Source organism: Bombina bombina, chromosome 7 (assembly GCF_027579735.1).
Source record: "Bombina bombina isolate aBomBom1 chromosome 7, aBomBom1.pri, whole genome shotgun sequence".
In the NCBI taxonomy this organism is placed as follows: domain Eukaryota; kingdom Metazoa; phylum Chordata; class Amphibia; order Anura; family Bombinatoridae; genus Bombina; species Bombina bombina.
Genome location: NC_069505.1, coordinates 453,269,138 through 453,289,490, shown reverse-complemented (window position 1 = coordinate 453,289,490; position 20,353 = coordinate 453,269,138). Strand labels below are relative to the sequence as shown.

Below are 20,353 nucleotides of genomic sequence, written 5' to 3'. Positions count from 1 at the left end.
TACGGCTCACTCCACTAGGGCAGTCGCTTCCTCTTGGACTATTGAAATGATGCTTCTGTGGAACAGATTTGCAAGGCGGCCACTTGGTCATCTTTGCATACTTTTCCCAAATTTTACAAATGTGATGTTTTTGCCTCAGCTGAGGCTTCTTTTGGGAAGAAAGTTCTTCAAGAGGTGGTGCCTTCTGTTTAGGCTCGCCTGTCTTGTGTATCCCTCCCTTCCATTCTGTGGACTCTAGCTTTGGTATTGGTTCCCACTAGTAATTGAATGGATTTGTGGACTCTCCATACCATTATGCTCAGACAGTGGAATGGAGATCATTCAGATCTGTCTCAGATGAGAGAAAATCTTGCATGGTGGCAATTGCCAGCTCCAGTTCTAGGAATGAGTTTCCGTCGCCCCTCCTGGGTAATAATCACCACAGAGGCGAGTCTGGCTGGCTGGGGGGCGGTGTGGGGTTCACTAAGAGCTCCGTGTATTCTTCAGTTTCTGTCGGCCAGTTCTATCAAGGGTCAGATCTCTGACCTTTTGGTTTTGTTTCACAAGAAGTTGGCTAGTTTGCCAGAGATTCAAGAGTTTGTTCAGGCTTTGTCCAGAATTAGACCTTTGTTTAAACCTGTTGCTCCTCCTAGGAGCTTAAATTTAGTTCTTAAGGTTCTCATGTAAATAACAGTTATATTTATTTGGGCATTTTTAATTGGATTTTCATATGCAGCCAACTAAAATACAGCTAATTTAGTTAAAAAAAAAAACTTATAGATGTCTAAACTAATAATCTTCTGTTTTTATTTGTTTTTTGTACCTTTTAATTTGTATTTACGGAGTAAACTAAGTTTTCCTTTGCATAATTTGTGCAGATGAAGTTGTATTAAAAACTGAACCAAATGAATACCTGAGTATGAGTGAGCTGGACCCTCCAGAGCAGGAAAACTGGGACAGTATTAGCACAGGTGAGTGACATCTCACAGTGTATTAGCATATGTCATTGCATCAGATCAACACTTGTTGTCTATATCAGTTTAGTAATGTTATAATATTTATTTCAGTTGTATCTAATATAAGCTTATTTACTTAGAACTAAAATAGTATAAACACAAACTATGTAAAATTACTGACCGCAAACATTAAATTACTGACCATATTTAAATGACCTATGCAGTTTGTGTTAAGACTGAGGTCATTTTTAATTCTAAACAAATAACGTGTTTATGGCATACAGGGCACAGGTGAGTGTATGTGTGTGATGTGTCTGAGGGATACAGGGTACAGGTGAGTGTATGTATGTGTGTGATGTGTCTGAGGGATACAGGGTACAGGTGAGTGTATGTGTGTGATGTGTATGAGGGATACAGGATACATGTGAGTGTATGTGTGTGATGTGTCTGAGGGATACAGGGTACAGGTGAGTGTATGTGTGTGATGTGTCTGAGGGATACAGGGTACAGGTGAGTGTATGTGTGTGATATGTCTGAGGGATACTGGGTACAGGTGAGTGTATGTGTGTGATGTGTCTGAGGGATACTGGGTACAGGTGAGTGTATGTGTGTGATGTGTCTGAGGGGTACAGGTGAGTGTATGTGTGTGATTTGTCTGAGGGATACAGTGTACGTGTGTGTGTCTGAGGGATACAGGGCACAGGTGAGTGTATGTTGTGTCTGAGAGATACAGGGTACAGGTGAGTGTATGTGTGTGATGTGTCTGAGCGGTACAGGTGAGTGTACGTGTGTGATGTGTCTGAGGAGTACAGGTGAGTGTACGTGTGTGATGTGTCTGGGAGATACACGGTACAGGTGAGTGTATGTGTGTAATGTGTCTGAGGGATACAGGGTACAGTTGAGTGTACGTGTGTGATGTGTCTGAGGGATACAGTGTACAGGTGAGTGTACGTGTGTGATGTGTCTGAGGGATACAGGGTACAGGTGAGTGTACGTGTGTGATGTGTCTGAGGAATACAGGGTACAGGTGAGTGTACGTGTGTGATGTGTCTGAGGGATACAGGGTACAGGTGAGTGTATGTGTGTGATGTGTCTGAGGGATACAGTGTACAGGTGAGTGTATGTGTGTAATGTGTCTGAGGGGTACATGTGAGTGTACGTGTGTGATGTGTCTGAGGGATACAGGGTACAGGTGAGTGTATGTGTGTGATGTGTCTAAGGGATACAGGGTATAGGATGTCAGTATATGGCAGGGTTATAATACACTATATTTAATAATTATTCTTTAAAATAAACCCCCAATAAAAATGCATATACAAAACAATAAAATTAATGTAAATTCCTAAATTATTTGTATTAGTTAAAATGTATAGACACATTGGATTATATTTATAGAAAACCAGATATGAATCAAACTATACACGTTTTAAACTGTTATAATATGTTATACAAAGATCATAAATATTACCTTATTCACAATAATCTCCCAAATCAGAGTTGCATTTAAAATTTACAATGAGATACCAGGGTAGGGTTAACTAGCTTTAACAGTGCTTAGTTAAACAATAGAGCAATAAACTTTAACAGTCAATTTCTATGCCAAGTTATCTGAGATTAAATAAGTTCTTATTAGCTACAATTAAGGCAAGTTCTGAAATATATATATATATATATATATATATATATATTTGGCTACAGTTATAAATTACTTGTCAAACAAAAGATTAGTTTTAAAACTAATCAGGATTATGAATGCAAGCCAGAATACAAAATACCCTTTTAAAATTACTAACTGCAATTTGACTATAGTCTTAGAATACCTTTATCTAAAATATTTAAGATAAATAACAGTCATACGTTACCAACATGAGCCAATAAAGTATTCCAAATCTTTTCCCAGTATTTTCAGATCACCTCATAAATTGAAAAGTTATTGCATAGGTCAAGAAGTCTCAGCTTTTTGCTTATGTGATTGTGTTCCCAAGTATGGCAGCCAGTTATTCAATCACCAGTGTAAACAGACAACAGCAGACCCTCTCTCCTTGCATTAAGCTTTTCTTATACCTAAAACTTGGTGATCTTTTTTTTTGGTTACGCTCCACAGTGCTTGTCTTATGATTGTCCCTTCGGATCTTGTCCCTGGTCCGCCCCAAGAGTTGAAACACTCGATTGACTATTCGGATTTTCATGTGCTCTAACAGACAATTCATTTGGTTGTCATAAAAGTTCTAATCCCCTAGGGGCAGCAGACAACAGTAAATGCAGTCTTATCATCCATTTTTGGAACAATTTAATACATCCTTATAAAGTGTTTATTTAAACTACTTTACTTCCTTGTAATAATCATTTACAATTTTAATTATAGATGAGATGATATACTGTCAATTTTCTGATCACTCCAATACCAAATATGAATATGTTCCTAGCGATCATATTAATAAACAATTACACTATCAATCATTTACTCTCTCCAGAGTTACAGCGTTCAATATCCTGGCATTGCATTGCATCTCAATGGGAATGCAATATATTTCATATTTCTAATGAATTTTGAATGTATGACATACCAGATGCAGATCTGAAATGAAAATAATAGTGTTATTAATTTTTAGACATTTTGAATCCTTAAGACATTCTATGTTTTTTAAAAAAATACATAGGTTAAGACATGTTAAAATCTTAACTCTCAGGTTTTCATGTTCATATTTAATATGTGTCTGAATATACATGTTCATTTGAGTATTTCCTTATATTCATATAAAACACAGCAGATTATACATTGTTTTTTGTTTTTTTTAAAGTGTTTTTATTGGATATACAGTATTACAAAAACAATATATAAAGCAACATACAACAAGAAACAATTACACAAGTCTTTTCCAGGGACACAGCCCCGCAAAACTTAGTTATACATTGAAATCCTAATAAATATTGTATCTCTGATAAATAATCTAAACAATATCGGGTTGTGCTTTACAAACATGATCTAATTTATCTAATACATCTATAGCCTATATATCTCTAGGCGGTACCCATGACATTAAAGGGACAGTATACACTCATTTTCATATAACTGCATGTAATAGACACTACTATAAAGAATAAGATGCACAGATACTGATATAAAAATCCAGTATAAAAATGTTTAAAAACTTACTTAGAACCTCTTAGTTTAGCTCTGTTGAAAAGGTAGTTGGAAAGCCCACTGCAAGTGGGAAATATCAGACACTCCCCCCTCCCCCTTCTTTTGCATATGAAAAGACCCTTTACACAAACAGGAGCAAGCTGGAGAAGGTAGCTGACGGTATTCAAATAAAACTTTGGGGCTTGGTTAGGAGTCTGGAAATCAGAGCAATGTTATTTAAAAATAAACACAACTATACATTTTTAAAAAAAAATAACTTTATGGGCTATATAAATAGATCATCTGCAAAACATTTATGCAAAGAAAAAATGAGTGTATAATGTCCCTTTAATTGTTTTCATTATTAGCTTATCAGATAAAGCACCATTAGGATTTGTTACCTGGGCCAAGAGGAAAAAAAAAAGACCCCCCCCCCCCTCTCTCACCCCCCCCCCCCCCCCCCCCCCCCCCACATATCTTCAACCACCAATCCTCCCGGACCCCGATGGATGTAACTACAGTCGTACCAAACCCCACTGTTGCGGCAAAACATTCTTTATTATGAGTAAGATAAACTCTGGAGCGTTTTTTATAGGTAGGATAAATTGGATTTGTGTCGTTAATGGCCATTCCTTGATTAGATTTAACCATTTGGAGAAAAAAGCTTTGAGTCTTTTTTCAGTACAAGGTTTAATATTAAGTAATTTGATAGTCATCTGTGTATTCATATTCTTTATTAATTCTTTTAAACTTGGAGATTCAGTAGACTTCCAATTTGTAAGTATTATATTACGTGCTACTATAATAGCTAGGTTTATGAGGAGTTTATCTTCTTTAAAATCACAACCATCATATAGCAGAAGAACGTTGACTGGGGAGAGGGAAATTCTAACACAGGGTACAGGTGAGTGTATGTGTGTGGGGGATACAGGGTACAGGGTACAGGTGAGTGTATGTGTGTGATGTGTCTGAGGGATACAGGGTACAGGTGAGTGTATGTGTGTGATGTGTCTGAGGGATACAGGGTACAGGTGAGTATACGTGTGTGATGTGTCTGAGGGATACAGGGTACAGGTGAGTGTACGTATGTGATGTGTCTGAGGGATACAGGGTACAGGTGAGTGTACGTGTGGGATGTGTCTGAGGGATACAGGGCACAAGTGAGTATATGTGTGTGATGTGTCTGAGGGTTACAGGGTACAGGTGAGTGTATGTGTGATGTGTCTGAGGGATACAGGGCACAGGTGAGTATATGTGTGTGATGTGTCTGAGGGTTACAGGGTACAGGTGAGTGTATGTGTGATGTGTCTGAGGGATACAGGGTACAGGTGAGTGTATGTGTGTGATGTGTCTGAGGGATACAGGGTACAGGTGAGTGTATGTGTGTGATGTGTCTGAGGGATACAGGGTACAGGTGAGGTGTATGTATGTGATGTGTCTGAGGGATACAGGGTACAGGTGAGTGTACGTGTGTGATGTGTCTGAGGGATACAGGGTACAGGTGAGTGTACGTGTGTGATGTGTCTGAGGGATACAGGGCACAAGTGAGTATATGTGTGTGATGTGTCTGAGGGTTACAGGGTACAGGTGAGTGTATGTGTGATGTGTCTGAGGGATACAGGGCACAGGTGAGTATATGTGTGTGATGTGTCTGAGGGTTACAGGGCACAGGTGAGTGTATGTGTGTGATGTGTCTGAGGGATACAGGGTACAGGTGAGTGTACGTGTGTGATGTGTCTGAGGGATACAGGGTACAGGTGAGAGTATGTGTGTGATGTGTCTGAGGGATACAGGGTACAGGTGAGTATGTGTGTGATGTGTCTGAGGGATACAGGGTACAGGTGAGTGTATGTGTGTGATTTGTCTGAGGGTTACAGGGTACAGGTGAGTGTATGTGTGTGATGTGTCTGAGGGATACAGGGTACAGGTGAGTGTATGTGTGTGATGTGTCTGATGGATACAGGGTACAGGTGAGTGTATGTGTGTGATGTGTCTGAAGGATACAGGGCACAGGTGAGTGTATGTGTGTGATGTGTCTGAGGACAGGTGAGTGTATGTGTGTGATGTGTCTGAGGGATACAGGGCACAGGTGAGTGTATGTGTGTGATGTGTCTGAGGGATACAGGGTACAGGTGAGTGTGTGTGATGTGTCTGAGGGATACAGGGTACAGGTGAGTGTACGTGTGTGATGTGTCTGAGGGATACAGGGTACAGGTGAGAGTATGTGTGTGATGTGTCTGAGGGATACAGTGTACAGGTGTGTGTATGTGTGTGATGTGTCTGAGGGTTACAGGGTACAGGTGAGTGTATGTGTGTGATGTGTCTGAGGGATACAGGGTACAGGTGAGTGTACGTGTGTGATGTTTCTGAGGGATACAGGGTACAGGTGAGAGTATGTGTGTGATGTGTCTGAGGGATACAGTGTACAGGTGTGTGTATGTGTGTGATGTGTCTGAGGGTTACAGGGTACAGAGAGTCCACTATCCATTACTACTGTGAATTACTTTTCCCTGCCAGTAGGGGGAGGCAAAGATTCCCAAACCCCAAGAGCTCTAGAAAACCCCTCCCACCCTATTGGTAACTAGTCTTGTCTTTGCCTCTACTGGAGGAAGATGAAGAATGAAGATGTGCTTTTGATTCTTCAGTGAGATAAGTATTTAGACTGAGTTGAGGGTAATTTTCCATCAGAGTGCAGTGTGTGCTGGAGTATGGGTAGTGACATATTTTCACATATTGGGAATTGGTTACAAGCCTTTCCAGAGGTGTCACAGGGACTTGTCCATAGCCTCCTCCTGTTGAGTTGTCAATAAAATCCTATTCCATATCCTCTGCTGTTTCAGCACTGGTTTGGCTTTCTATTGGTTTCTTCCAGTAGTGAGGTACCTATTAGTAAGAACTATTTTTTTTATTGTATTGGCTGTCTATTATATATATATTTTCAATAGCAAAAAAGGTGCAGAATGCGGTCAACCATAAAAATAAACACCTAGATTATGAGTTTTGCGTTAGCCTTTAAAAGCAGCGTTGAGAGGTCCCAACGCTGCTTTTTAACGCCCGCTGGTATTACGAGTCTTGCAGTCTGTACAGGGTACAGGTGAGTGTATGTGTGTGATGTGTCTGAAGGATACAGGGCACAGGGGAGTGTATGTGTGTGATGTGTCTGAGGGATACAGGGTACAGGTGAGTGTGTGTGTGTGATGTGTCTGAGGGATACAGGGTACAGGTGAGAGTATGTGTGTGATGTGTCTGAGGGATACAGGGTACAGGTGAGTGTACGTGTGTGATGTGTCTGAGGGATACAGGGTACAGGTGAGTGTATGTGTGTGATGTGTCTGAGGGATACAGGGTACAGGTGAGTGTATGTGTGTGATATGTCTGAGGGTTACAGGGTACAGGTGAGTGTATGTGTGATGTGTCTGAGGGATACAGGGCACAGGTGAGTGTATGTGTGTGATGTGTCTGAGGGTTACAGGGTACAGGTGAGTGTATATGTGGGATTTTTCTGAGGGTTACAGGGTACAGGTGAGTGTACGTGTGTGATGTGTCTGAGGGACAGAGGGTACAGGTGAGTGTATGTGTGGGATTTGTCTGAGGGTTACAGGGTACTAATATCAAACAACACAAAAGGAGAGGCAGGGGATAGTAAAAAAATAAGAGCATCCGTTTATTCAAAAAGAAATAAAATGACAACAGTCAAAAAAACGTCAATAAGTACAAAAAGAACCGGTATAGCAGAGGTGTATGTGTGTGTGATGTTTCTGAGGGGTACAGGTGAGTGTATGTGTGTAATGTGTCTGAGGGATACAGGGTACAGGTGAGTGTATGTGTGTGACGTGTCTGAGGGATACAGGGTACAGGTGATTGTATGTATGTGACATGTCTGAGGGATACAGGGTACAGGTGAGTGTATGTGTGTGATGTGTCTGAGGGACACGGTACAGGTGAGTGTATGTGTGTAATGTGTCTGAGGGATACAGGGTACAGGTGAGTGTGTGTGTGTGATGTGTCAGAGGGATACAGGGTACAGGTGAGTGTATGTGTGTAATGTGTCTGAGGGATACAGGGTACAGGTGAGTGTGTGTGTGTAATGTGTCTGAGGGATACAGGGTATAGGTGAGTGTATATGTGTGTGATGTGCCTGAGGGATACAGGGTACAGGTGAGTGTACGTGTGTGATGTGTCTGAGGGTTACAGGGTACAGGTGAGTGTATGTGTGTGATGTGTCTGAGGGATACAGGGTACAGGTGAGTGTATGTGTGTGATGTGTCTGAGGGATACAGGGTACAGGTGAGTGTATGTGTGTGATGTGTCTGAAGGATACAGGGCACAGGTGAGTGTATGTGTGTGATGTGTCTGAGGACAGGTGAGTGTATGTGTGTGATGTGTCTGAGGGATACAGGGCACAGGTAAGTGTATGTGTGTGATGTGTCTGAGGGATACAGGGTACAGGTGAGTGTGTGTGATGTGTCTGAGGGATATAGGGTACAGGTGAGTGTACGTGTGTGATGTGTCTGAGGTATACAGGGTACAGGTGAGAGTATGTGTGTGATGTGTCTGAGGGATACAGTGTACAGGTGTGTGTATGTGTGTGATGTGTCTGAGGGTTACAGGGTACAGAGAGTCCACTATCCATTACTACTGGGAATTACTTTTCCCTGCCAGTAGGGGGAGGCAAAGATTCCCAAACCCCAAGAGCTCTAGAAAACCCCTCCCACCCTATTGGTAACTAGTCTTGTCTTTGCCTCTACTGGAGGAAGATGAAGAATGAAGATGTGCTTGTGATTCTTCAGTGAGATGAGTATTTAGACTGAGTTGAGGGTAATTTTCCATCAGAGTGCAGTGTGTGCTGGAGTATGGGTAGTGACATATTTTCACATATTGGGAATTGGTTACAAGCCTTTCCAGAGGTGTCACGGGGACCTGTCCATAGCCTCCTCCTGTTGAGTTGTCAATAAAATCCTATTCCATATCCTCTGCTGTTTCAGCACTGGTTTGGCTTTCTATTGGTTTCTTCCAGTAGTGAGGTACCTATTAGTAAGAACTATTTTTTTATTGTATTGGCTGTCTATTATATATATATTTTCAATAGCAAAAAAGGTGCAGAATGCGGTCAACCATAAAAATAAACACCTAGATTACGAGTTTTGCGTTAGCCTTAAAAAGCAGCGTTGAGAGGTCCCAACGCTGCTTTTTAACGCCCGCTGGTATTACGAGTCTTGCAGTCTGTACAGGGTACAGGTGAGTGTACGTGTGTGATGTGTCTGAGGGATACAGGGTACAGGTGAGAGTATGTGTGTGATGTGTCTGAGGGATACAGGGTACAGGTGAGTGTATGTGTGTGATGTGTCTGAGGGATACAGGGTACAGGTGAGTGTATGTGTGTGATATGTCTGAGGGTTACAGGGTACAGGTGAGTGTATGTGTGATGTGTCTGAGGGATACAGGGCACAGGTGAGTATATGTGTGTGATGTGTCTGAGGGTTACAGGGTACAGGTGAGTGTATGTGTGGGATTTTTCTGAGGGTTACAGGGTACAGGTGAGTGTACGTGTGTGATGTGTCTGAGGGACACAGGGTACAGGTGAGTGTATGTGTGGGATTTGTCTGAGGGTAACAGGGTACTAATATCAAACAACACAAAAGGAGAGGCAGGGGATAGTAAAAAAATAAGAGCATCCGTTTATTCAAAAAGAAATAAAATGACAACAGTCAAAAAAACGTCAATAAGTACAAAAAGAACCGGTATAGCAGAGGTGTATGTGTGTGTGATGTTTCTGAGGGGTACAGGTGAGTGTATGTGTGTAATGTGTCTGAGGGATACAGGGTACAGGTGAGTGTATGTGTGTGACATGTCTGAGGGATACAGGGTACAGGTGAGTGTATGTGTGTGATGTGTCTGAGGGACACAGGGTACAGGTGAGTGTATGTGTGTAATGTGTCTGAGGGATACAGGGTACAGGTGAGAGTGTGTGTGTGATGTGTCTGAGGGATACAGGGTACAGGTGAGTGTATGTGTGTAATGTGTCTGAGGGATACAGGGTACAGGTGAGTGTGTGTGTGTGATGTGTCTGAGGGATACAGAGTATAGGTGAGTGTATATGTGTGTGATGTGTCTGAGGGATACAGGGTATAGGTGAGTGTATATGTGTGTGATGTGTCTGAGGGATACAGGGTACAGGTGAGTGTACGTGTGTGATGTGTCTGAGGGATACAGGGTACAGGTGAGTGTACGTGTGTGATGTGTCTGAGGGATACAGGGTACAGGTGAGTGTGTGTGTGTGATGTGTCTGAGGGATACAGGGTACAGGTGAGTGTATGTGTGTAATGTGTCTGAGTGATACAGGGTACAGGTGTGTGTGATGTGTCTGAGGGATACAGGGTACAGGTGAGTGTATGTGTGTAATGTGTCTGAGGGATACAGGGTACAGGTGAGTGTATGTGTGTGATGGGTCTCAGAGACGCCCTTTTAAATCTAATTTTCCATTTGTTTATTTCAATCCTTGTCCTCTGCAGAGCAAAATATAAATATGAGGTGATTGATGTAACATTTTAGACTGTTTAGCGCTATGAGAATTGGGGTTCTGCTATAATTGAAGATAGTAAGCTTCCCCCTTGTACCCTGTAAAACCACAACTAAGCATCTCTCTTTAGCAGCGTATTTACATGTTTCATTTCAAATCCATTATACAGTATAACCCTTTTTACTAAACATATGTCTATGAACCAAATGTCTTTATATAAACCCAATAAACCCAATTGTGTGTGTAGATAATACTGTAACTGAATTATTCATATAAGAGTAGCACTTGCTCTTATTTACACTACCCTATTGATCACTCATATTTCTTTCATACAGGTGGTGAGAGTCCACTATCCATTACTACTGGGAATTACTTTTCCCTGCCAGTAGGGGGAGGCAAAGATTCCCAAACCCCAAGAGCTCTAGAAAACCCCTCCCACCCTATTGGTAACTAGTCTTGTCTTTGCCTCTACTGGAGGAATGTGAAGAATGAAGATGTGCTTGTGATTCTTCAGTGAGAGGAGTATTTAGACTGAGTTGAGGGTAATTTTCCATCAGAGTGCAGTGTGTGCTGGAGTATGGGTAGTGACATATTTTCACATATTGGGAATTAGTTACAAGCCTTTCCACAGGTGTCACGGGGACCTGGCCATAGCCTCCTCCTGTTGATTTGTCAATAAAATCCTATTCCATATCCTCTGCTGTTTCAGCACTGGTTTGGCTTTCTATTAGTTTCTTCCAGTAGTGAGGTACCTATTAGTAATAACAATTTTTTTTTATTGTATTGGCTGTCTATTTTATATATATATATATATATATATATATATATATATATATATATATATATATTCAATAGCAAAAAAGGTGCAGAATGCGGTCAACCATAAAAATAAACACCTAGATTACGAGTTTTGCGTTAGCCTTTAAAAGCAGCGTTGAGAGGTCCCAACGCTGCTTTTTAACGCCCGCTGGTATTACGAGTCTTGCAGGTACAGGTGTACTGCTCACTTTTTTTTCGCGACTCGAAAATACCGCAAATCCACTTATGCCAATTGCGTATCCTATCTTTTCAATGGGATTTTCCTAACGCTGGTATTACGAGTCTGATAAAAAGTGAGCGGTACACCCTCTCCTGTCAAGACTCCTACCGCATTTGAAAGTCAGTAGTTAAGAGTTTTACGCTACAAAGCTGTAGTATAAAACTCTTAACTAAAGCGCTAAAAAGTACACTAACACCCATAAACTACCTATTAACCCCTATACCGAGGGCCCCCCCACATCTCAAACACTAAAATAAATTTTTTAACCCCTAATCTGCCGAACCGGACATCGCCGCCACTTTAATAAATGTATTAACCCCTAAACCGCTGCACTCCCCCCTCACAAACACTAGTTAAATATTATTAACCCCTAATCTGCCGTCCCTAACATCGCTGACACCTAACTACATTTATTAACCCCTAATCTGTCGCCGCCACTACCGTTTCCTACCTTAATTCCGATTGGCTGATAGAATCCTATCAACCAATCGGATTTCAAGGGATGCCATCTTGGATGACGTCATTTAAAGGAACCTTCATTCGTCGGGAGTCGTTGGAAGAAGAGGATGCTTCCCGTCGGTTGGCTTGAAGATGGACCCGCGCCGGAAGGATGAAGATAGAAGATGCCGTCTGGATGAAGACTGGACCTCTTCTGCCCGGCTTCGATGAAGACTTCTGCCCGTCTGGAGGATCACTTCGCCAGGCTTCGTTGAGGACTTCGGCCCGGTTGGGTGAAGACGTCTCAAGGTAGGGTGATCTTCAAGGTGTTAGTGTTAGGTTTTATTAATGGGGGATTGGGTGGGTTTTAGAGTAGGGTTGGGTGTGTGGGTTTTAATGTTGGGGGGTGTCACGAAAACCTCAGGATTTAGCTAAGAAGGGGTTAATTCTGTGTAGCTTGAACTCAAAACAGTTATTTGTTTTTCAAGAAGAATTGTGTGTTTTCTTTGAAGTGCCAGGAGCCTCCTAAATAGCCCCACCAAGTGTTATTGTGTATGCATTGAGTCATAAAGCCACTCAAGCTCTTAGTTTCAGAAAATACACAGGAAAGGGTTTATGGCTTAGGTTGTCAATAGAATGCATGATGCAAAACAGGGCCTCCATCACAAAAACTGACCAGGTCACTGAAAGGACATTGGTATATTATGTAATTATGTGTGTTAAAACTGTTATAACCTTAAATGAAGGTAAATATGACAACCTATGGCATATTTGATATCAAACCGATTCTCCCAATGAAACTAAGAGGTTCCCGATATGTAAATATAGAAATAGTTACCTAGCAGAAGTTATAATGGATTGTATAATTTCAGGCAAGAACTTAGTCTATTGAAAGGTCATAAAGACAGGGGGGTTTGCTTAGCTCGCCCAGGAGGGTGTGGTTAGGCAACAACTTTTTATTAATAATGCATTGTGCATAATATTTTTGGCATAATAAATAATTCCTTTATTCAGTTTGGCCTTTGTCTAATAATTGAACCACGTTACTGAAAGAGACTGGAATATCAGAACTGTATAATTTAGGTTATTTTCTGCTAAATTGTATTTAGAGAGTTAATGTGTAAAGTCTGGGTTTTTTCTTAGGATTTTCCGTTTAATAAATTTTAAGTGGTGGCAGTATTGGAGCTATAGGATTGTTGGTTTCGTGTGGGTGGCATTAAAAGGGAGTTTTGGGCATTTCTCTTACGTCTAGTACAGACTAGGGAGTGTGGTTAAACCTTGCACCCACTAAACTGAATCACAAGCTTGCCTGGTGTGGCTAGATTGTAACCTATTGGTGACAGTAAAAGGGGGCTGATAACCCTTTCTGTGCCAAATAAGTGACTGGCGCAGGGTTGGATAACCTTGGTTCGTCACAAATTGGTGGGCAGCGGTGTAGATAATTTTTTTTATTATTAGATTTTAGTGAGTGTGGATTTGCTAGTGTGAAAATCCCGGTACTAAAAGAAATTGTTTCTTACAATTTCCAAAGGCTAAAACTCAGTGCATTATATAGTCACACATTGCAAACAGTCCCCTTCCCTATTCTCTGTTTTTCTTTTCTATTTTATTTTTGCTATGCAATCATACGAGCAGCAATCTAAAGAGACACTGGTACTCTTATGCCAGGAGCGTGATATTCCAACACGTTCAAAGAACAATGATGGACTAATACAAGCTCTTGTTGAATATGATAACAGCCAAATCACACCAGTTGAAGTCTCAGGAGAGATGTCTGCAGCTGTGGGCAGTGATTCATCAGGATCTGGGGATCCATTGGACTGTTATTTGCAAACTGTTCTTAAACATATGGGCTCAGTGGATGCAAGTTTGCGCATGGAACTGATTACAAAATTTTATGAGAGACAGGCTGCTGCAGCTGAGAGGCAGGCGGCTGCGGAAGCTGCTGAGAGACAGGCGGCTAGGGAAGCTGAGAGAGAGTCTCTGGCAGCTGAAAGACAGGCTGCTGAACGACAGGCGGAGAGTATCAGCTACAGCTTGCACGGTTGGAGAGAGGGACGGTCTCCCCTGTTAGTGAACTTAGAGACCCACCTGCTCCCAGAGTGCGTGCAGAGAATTTTCCCACCCTGGAGAAAGATGGAGATGTGGATGTATTCCTGCGTAGCTTTGAGAAAGTTTGCAGACAGTTCCAGTTGCCAAGGGAACAGTGGGCCAAGTACCTTACCCCTGGCCTGAAAGGTCCTGGACTGGAGGCGTTTGCTGAACTACCCCCAGAGTTTGATCAGAACTATGATTCCATTAAAGCTGCACTGCAGAGGAGGTATAATCTTACTCCTGAGGTGTACAGGAAGAAATTCCGTTCTCTGCAATAAAGGTTTGTCAGAGAGCTTTACTACAGCTGTTGGGAACTTGATGACAGCCTTTAAACAGTGGGTCAGAGGATTAAAAGTTGCCACTATGGAGCTGGAAGATTTGATTGTGAAGGAGCAATTTATGCAGCTGTGCCCAGCCGGAGTTCAAGAATGGGTTTTGGATCGGAAGCCCATAACAGCATTGGAAGCTGGCGAGCTGGCTGATTTTTACACAGCCAACAGGTCACCAGAGAATGGGAGGAAATCCTTTTCTAAGGGGGGATCCACCTGGAAAGGAGCTGCTGCACGACCCCCCTTCACAAAACCTGCTGTGCCTTTATCTAGTGTGTCTGCTCCCTCTGGGAAAGGAGAGGCGAGTGCTGCATCTGGGCAGGGGGATACCCGCAGATGTTTTGCTCGCAACAAAGTGGGCCACATCAGCTCCACTTGCCCAGAGAGGATTAACTTGGAGCAATCAGCTGGAGGGGGTACTCCCTCAGAAGTACCAGCATCTGTTTTGTTTGTTACCTGTCCAGAGGAAAACAACCATGAGAACTTGCAACCTGTGACTGTTGGAGACAAGGTAACCTTGGGGCTGAGGGACACGGATGCAGAAGTGACTATGGTGCGTCCAAAGCTAGTGAACTCTGAGAACATTATCCCTGGAAAGACTCTAGCAGTTAAAGGCATTGGGGGAATGAAACGTGCAGTGCCTATGGCACGTGTATATCTTGATTGGGGAGCGGGGAGAGGTTTAAGAAATGTGGGGGTATCTGAAAATATTCCTAATGATGTTTTACTGGGTACTGATTTGGGTAGATTGTTATCTCTTTATGTGCCTGACAATGCTACATGTGACCTAGTGACATTAGTTGCAGACCCTTATGTGGAAAGGGCTGTGTGTAAAAATGCTGTGCTGACGGTGTGTGTCTTCCTGTACTTAAACGGTGTGGGTCTGTCTGTGCCTGAACCAAGTTTAACTGTACAGGGAGAAACTGTTTGTGATAGGAGGCTGATAAGTGGGGAGTGTCTGTCTGTGATTGAATCAGTGGATTCTATAGAAGGAGGTGAGATTGACGGGGAAGAGAATGACTGGGCCACTGGATGATGTGTGCCAGTCTGTGCCAGGGCCAATTCCGTTCCCTGTGAAAAGACACAATAGTTGAGATAAATGGCAGAAGGAAGATGTGTGCTTGTCTGCACCAGTGTCAGAAGGATCCCAGATTCTGTGTGAGGATGCAAAGTGGCAGACTGACTGTGAGAGAGAGCAGGGGGGCAAGCTAGCCCACTCTATGACAGAAGCAGCAGAGCCACAGGTTTCAGAGTGTGTGGGGGAGGAGGGTACAGGATACTCCTTGAGGGACCCCCAAAGTGAGTGTGAAAGATTGTGGGTGACAGAGACCCCAGTAACCTCAGCTGTGACCTATAAACAGACTGCGCAGACTAGGGGACAGAGACTGACACAGACTGCAGGCACAGGGGGGGGGAGTACAGAGAAGTGTATTTACACAGCCCCACAGTGCCAGTCAGCAAATACAGTGGTAGGCGTGCAGCCTCAGACTCCCCAGCCGGCTCAGCAGCTGGGACCCACAGTGAAGAGGAGGGGAGGGAGTTAGTCAACCCCCTACCAACCATAATAGATTTCAGGAGTACAGGTATTCTACTCCAGTGGGAGGGCAAGAGCCCATGGTAGTTAAGCAGCAACTGACAGCACACAATATGATCAGAGAGCACACCATAGGTAGTCAGACCCTAGGTTTCACATGCACCTCTGTACTAGGGGATGATGTGTTATTCAGGGATAAGATGCAAGCCTTATTGGGGGAGGTACCTGCAAAACCCAGAGATGCCATATTCCCACAAAAACAGTTGCAGGATTTTACTGCCAGAGAGGGAGTATATGAGATGGGGCAAAATGTTCTGGTACTAACACCCATGAGGCAGAACCAGCTACAGGCTGCATGGGAGGGGCCCTGCAATATATTCATTTAGTTGGGTAGAGCAACTAGTGTGTCACTTTTAAAAAGAGGGCATCCTGCTGGCCAAACTGCTATGTGCAATTTGTCTGGCAATGGCGTTATCACCGCAAGGGGAAGCTCCCTTTGATACGCATCGGGAGTGGCTCGTAGCCACCCCCTTTTGCGTCTCTTATTGGGGGAGGTGTCACGAAAACCTCAGGATTTAGCTAAGAAGGGGTTAATTCTGTGTAGCTTGAACTCAAAACAGTTATTTGTTTTTCAAGAAGAATTGTGACTTGTGTTTTCTTTGAAGTGCCAGGAGCCTCCTAAATAGCCCCACCAAATGTTATTGTGTATGCATTGAGTCATAAAGCCACTCAAGCTCTTAGTTTCAGAAAATACACAGGAAAGGGTTTATGGCTTAGGCTGTCAATAGAATGCATGATGCAAAACAGGGCCTCCATCACAAAAACTGACCAGGTCACTGAAAGGACATTGGTATATTATGTACATATGTGTGTTAAAACTGTTATAACCTTAAATGAAGGTAAATATGACAACCTATGGCATATTTGATATCAAACCGATTCTCCCAATGAAACTAAGAGGTTCCCGATATGTAAATATAGAAATAGTTACCTAGCAGAAATTATAATGGATTGTATAATTTCAGGCAAGAACTTAGTCTATTGAAGGTCATAAAGACAGGGGGGTTTACTTAACAGGAGGGTGTGGTTAGGCAACCTGATCTTTGGAAAATAGTATAAGGATCTTATGTTTTTAACAATAAGGTGTTCATTCTTACAAGGGGAGCTGCTTTACAGAAGTAAGGCGCCATCATTTTCATGCCAGCCCCTGGCACAGAGCTTGAAGCTAGGAAAGTATTCAATTCTGTTTTTCTCCTTTTTATTTTAAAACACTGTTTGTTTGTGTAATTTTATTTGTAACAACGTTTTATTAATAATGCATTGTGCATAATATTTTTGGCATAATAAATAATTCCTTTATTAAGTTTGGCCTTTGTCTAATAATTGAACCACGTTACTGAAAGAGACTGGAATATTAGAACTGTATAATTTAGGTTATTTTCTGTTAAATTGTATTTAGAGAGTTAATGTGTAAAGTCTGGGTTTTTTCTTAGGATTTTCCCTTTTAATACATTTTAAGTGGTGGCAGTATTGGAGCTATAGGATTGTTGGTTTAGTGTGGGTGGCATTAAAAGGGAGTTTTGGGCATTTTCTCTTACGTCTAGTACAGACTAGGGAGTGTGGTTAAACCTTGCACCCACTAAACTGAATCACAAGCTTGCCTGGTGTGGCTAGATTGTGACCTATTGGTGACAGTAAAAGGGGGCTGATAACCCTTTCTGTGCCAAATAAGTGGCTGGCGCAGGGTTGGATAACCTTGGTTCGTCACAGGGGGGTATTGTATTTTTTTTTTACAGGTAAAAGAGCTGATTACTTTGGGGCAATGCCCCGCAAAAAGCCCTTTTAAGGGCTATTTGTAATTTATTATAGGGAAGGGCTTTTTTTTATTTTGGGGGGCTTTTTTATTTTATTAGGGGGATTAGAGTAGGTGTAATTAGTTTAAAATTCTTGTAATTATTTTATTATTTTCTGTAATTTAGTGTTTTTTGTACTTTAGTTTATTTTATTTAATAGTGATTCATTTAATTTAATTTTGATAATTAATTTATTTATAGTGTAGTGTTAGGTGTAATTGTAACTTAGGTTAGGTTTTATTTTACAGGTAATTTTGTATTTATTTTAACTAGGTAGCTATAAATATTTAATTACTATTTAGTAACTATTCTACCTAGTTAAAATAAATACAAAGTTGCCTGTAAAATAAAAATAAAACCTAAGCTAGCTACAATGTAATTATTAGTTATATTGTAGCTAGCTTAGGGTTTATTTTATAGGTAAGTATTTAGTTTTAAATAGGAATAATTTATTTAATTGTAGTAATTTTATTTAGATTTTTTTAAATTATATTTAAGTTAGGGGAGGTTAGGGTTAGACTTAGGTTTAGGGGTTAAGAACTTTAATGTAGTGGCGGTGACGTTGGGGGCGGCAGATTAGGGGTTAATAAGTGTAGTTAGGTTGCGGCGATATTGGGGCGGCAGAGTAGGGGTTAGTAAATATAATGTAGGTGTCGGCGATGTTAGGGGCAGCAGATTAGGGGTTCATACATATAATGTAGGTGGCGGCGGGGTCCGGAGCGGCAGATTAGGGGTTAATAATATAATGCAGGTGTCGGCAATGTCGGGGCGGCAGATTAGGGGTTAATAAGTGTAAGATTAGGGGTGTTTAGACTCGGGGGTTCATGTTAGGGTGTTAGGTGTAGACATAGCTTTTCTTTCCCCATAGAAACAATGGTGCTGCGTTAGGAGCTGAACGCTGCTTTTTTGCAGGTGTTAGGTTTTTTTTCAGCCGGCTCTGCCCCATTGTTTCCTATGGGGAAATCGTACACCAGCGCGTTTAGCCAGCTCACCGCTACCGTAAGCAGCGCTGGTATTACAGTGAGATGTGGAGCTAAATTTTGCTCTTCGCTCACTTTTCTGCGGCTAACGCCGGGTTTCAGAAAACCTGTAATACCAGCGTTGTCTGTAGGTGAGCGGTGACTGAAAACTGCTCGTTAGCACCGCACACGGCTTTACCGACAAAACTCGTAATCTAGCCGAAAGTATTTATTAAACAATATGTAGTTATTATAGTCTTGGGACAGATAAGTTTAATTTAGTTATTCCCTTTAAGGCGCTAACCTGACACATACAAAAGCGCTAACCTGACAAATGCAAAAAAGCCGAACTTCGAATATCACAGACACATGAACGTAATCCCCAATAGAATTCAATGGAGCGCATAAAGTGGCAGAGAAAAACCAACACCCTTACTTGCGCGCAAACCTGATTGTATTTACTCAAGTGTGCTAACCCGACATGAAATATGAATATTTCACATTCCAATGTTATTCACATAGCAGAATATCTTCTATTTAGTCTTAAATATATATATAAATATATATATATATATATATATATATAGTTATACAGATATTTATATATAGGAATATTTATTTATAAATACTTAGAACATATTCTGCTATGTGCAGAACATTGGAATGTAAAATATTTACAGTAAATACAAAGTTAAAACCTTTATTAAATATGAATATTGCATGAATTTTGATTTTCTTCAAAAAAGTCCACAGCTGCATTCATTACTTTTGGGAATTCAGAACCTGGCCACCAGGAGAAGGTAAAGACACCCCAGCCAAAGGCTTAAATACTTCTCCCACTTTCCTCATCCCCCAGTCATTCTTTGCCTTTCATCCCAGGAGGTTGGCAGAGAAGTGTCAGAAGTTTGTTTTTTGTCTCTTATGGAGGGTAGTACTCTTCAACATGGGACGGGAGTTTTAAGTAATCCTGTCAGTCTCTTAGTGAGGGCCTGGATGAAAGTTAGAGTCCGGAGATGCAGGGGGAGTCTTTCTGCGAAACTATCCCGACTCATATCAACAGCTCCACAAGCAATCAGCGTTGACGAGCTTCGCTTTGCTGCCTGCTTTCTTCTCTCAAGTCCATGGCGGAGGCGATGCTACTATCCGTCACACTTAAAGGGCCGTGTTCCTGTTCCACGCCGTAGATTCCGGTAAGATTGTTTCATTTTTTTTTTTTTATTTTTTTTTTAAAACCAAGCTTTATTGATCAAATATAAATAACATTAACAATAAATGAAGTTACATCTGGCAATAGATTCTCCTGTTTTGTGTAAGTTGGTTAGACTTAGTTACATCAAAGTCCATGTCTGTTCATTGCCGACATGTCTCCAAAGAGCTTGAAATTTTAAAAGTCATTTTTTCTTTTCAATAAAAGTGCAATACAACGATAAGATTAATTCCTGGTTCCTCAAAGTCCTTTGATGTTATAATCTTATTTAACTTATCTTTCAAAGAAAAAGTTGTGCAGCTATAGGAAAGCGAGGGAAGA

General features: G+C 41.6%; 1 protein-coding gene across 1 annotated transcript in view; it reads left to right on the top strand.

The window, feature by feature from the left end:
* Nucleotides 1-20,353, top strand: part of LOC128666700 (zinc finger protein 250-like) — a 174,206-nt gene that overhangs the window by 130,676 nt on the left and 23,177 nt on the right. The window contains exon 13 of the mRNA XM_053721439.1: nucleotides 858-950. Coding sequence (XP_053577414.1) covers nucleotides 858-950 — 93 coding nt within the window. The remainder of the gene's footprint in view (nucleotides 1-857; nucleotides 951-20,353) is intronic.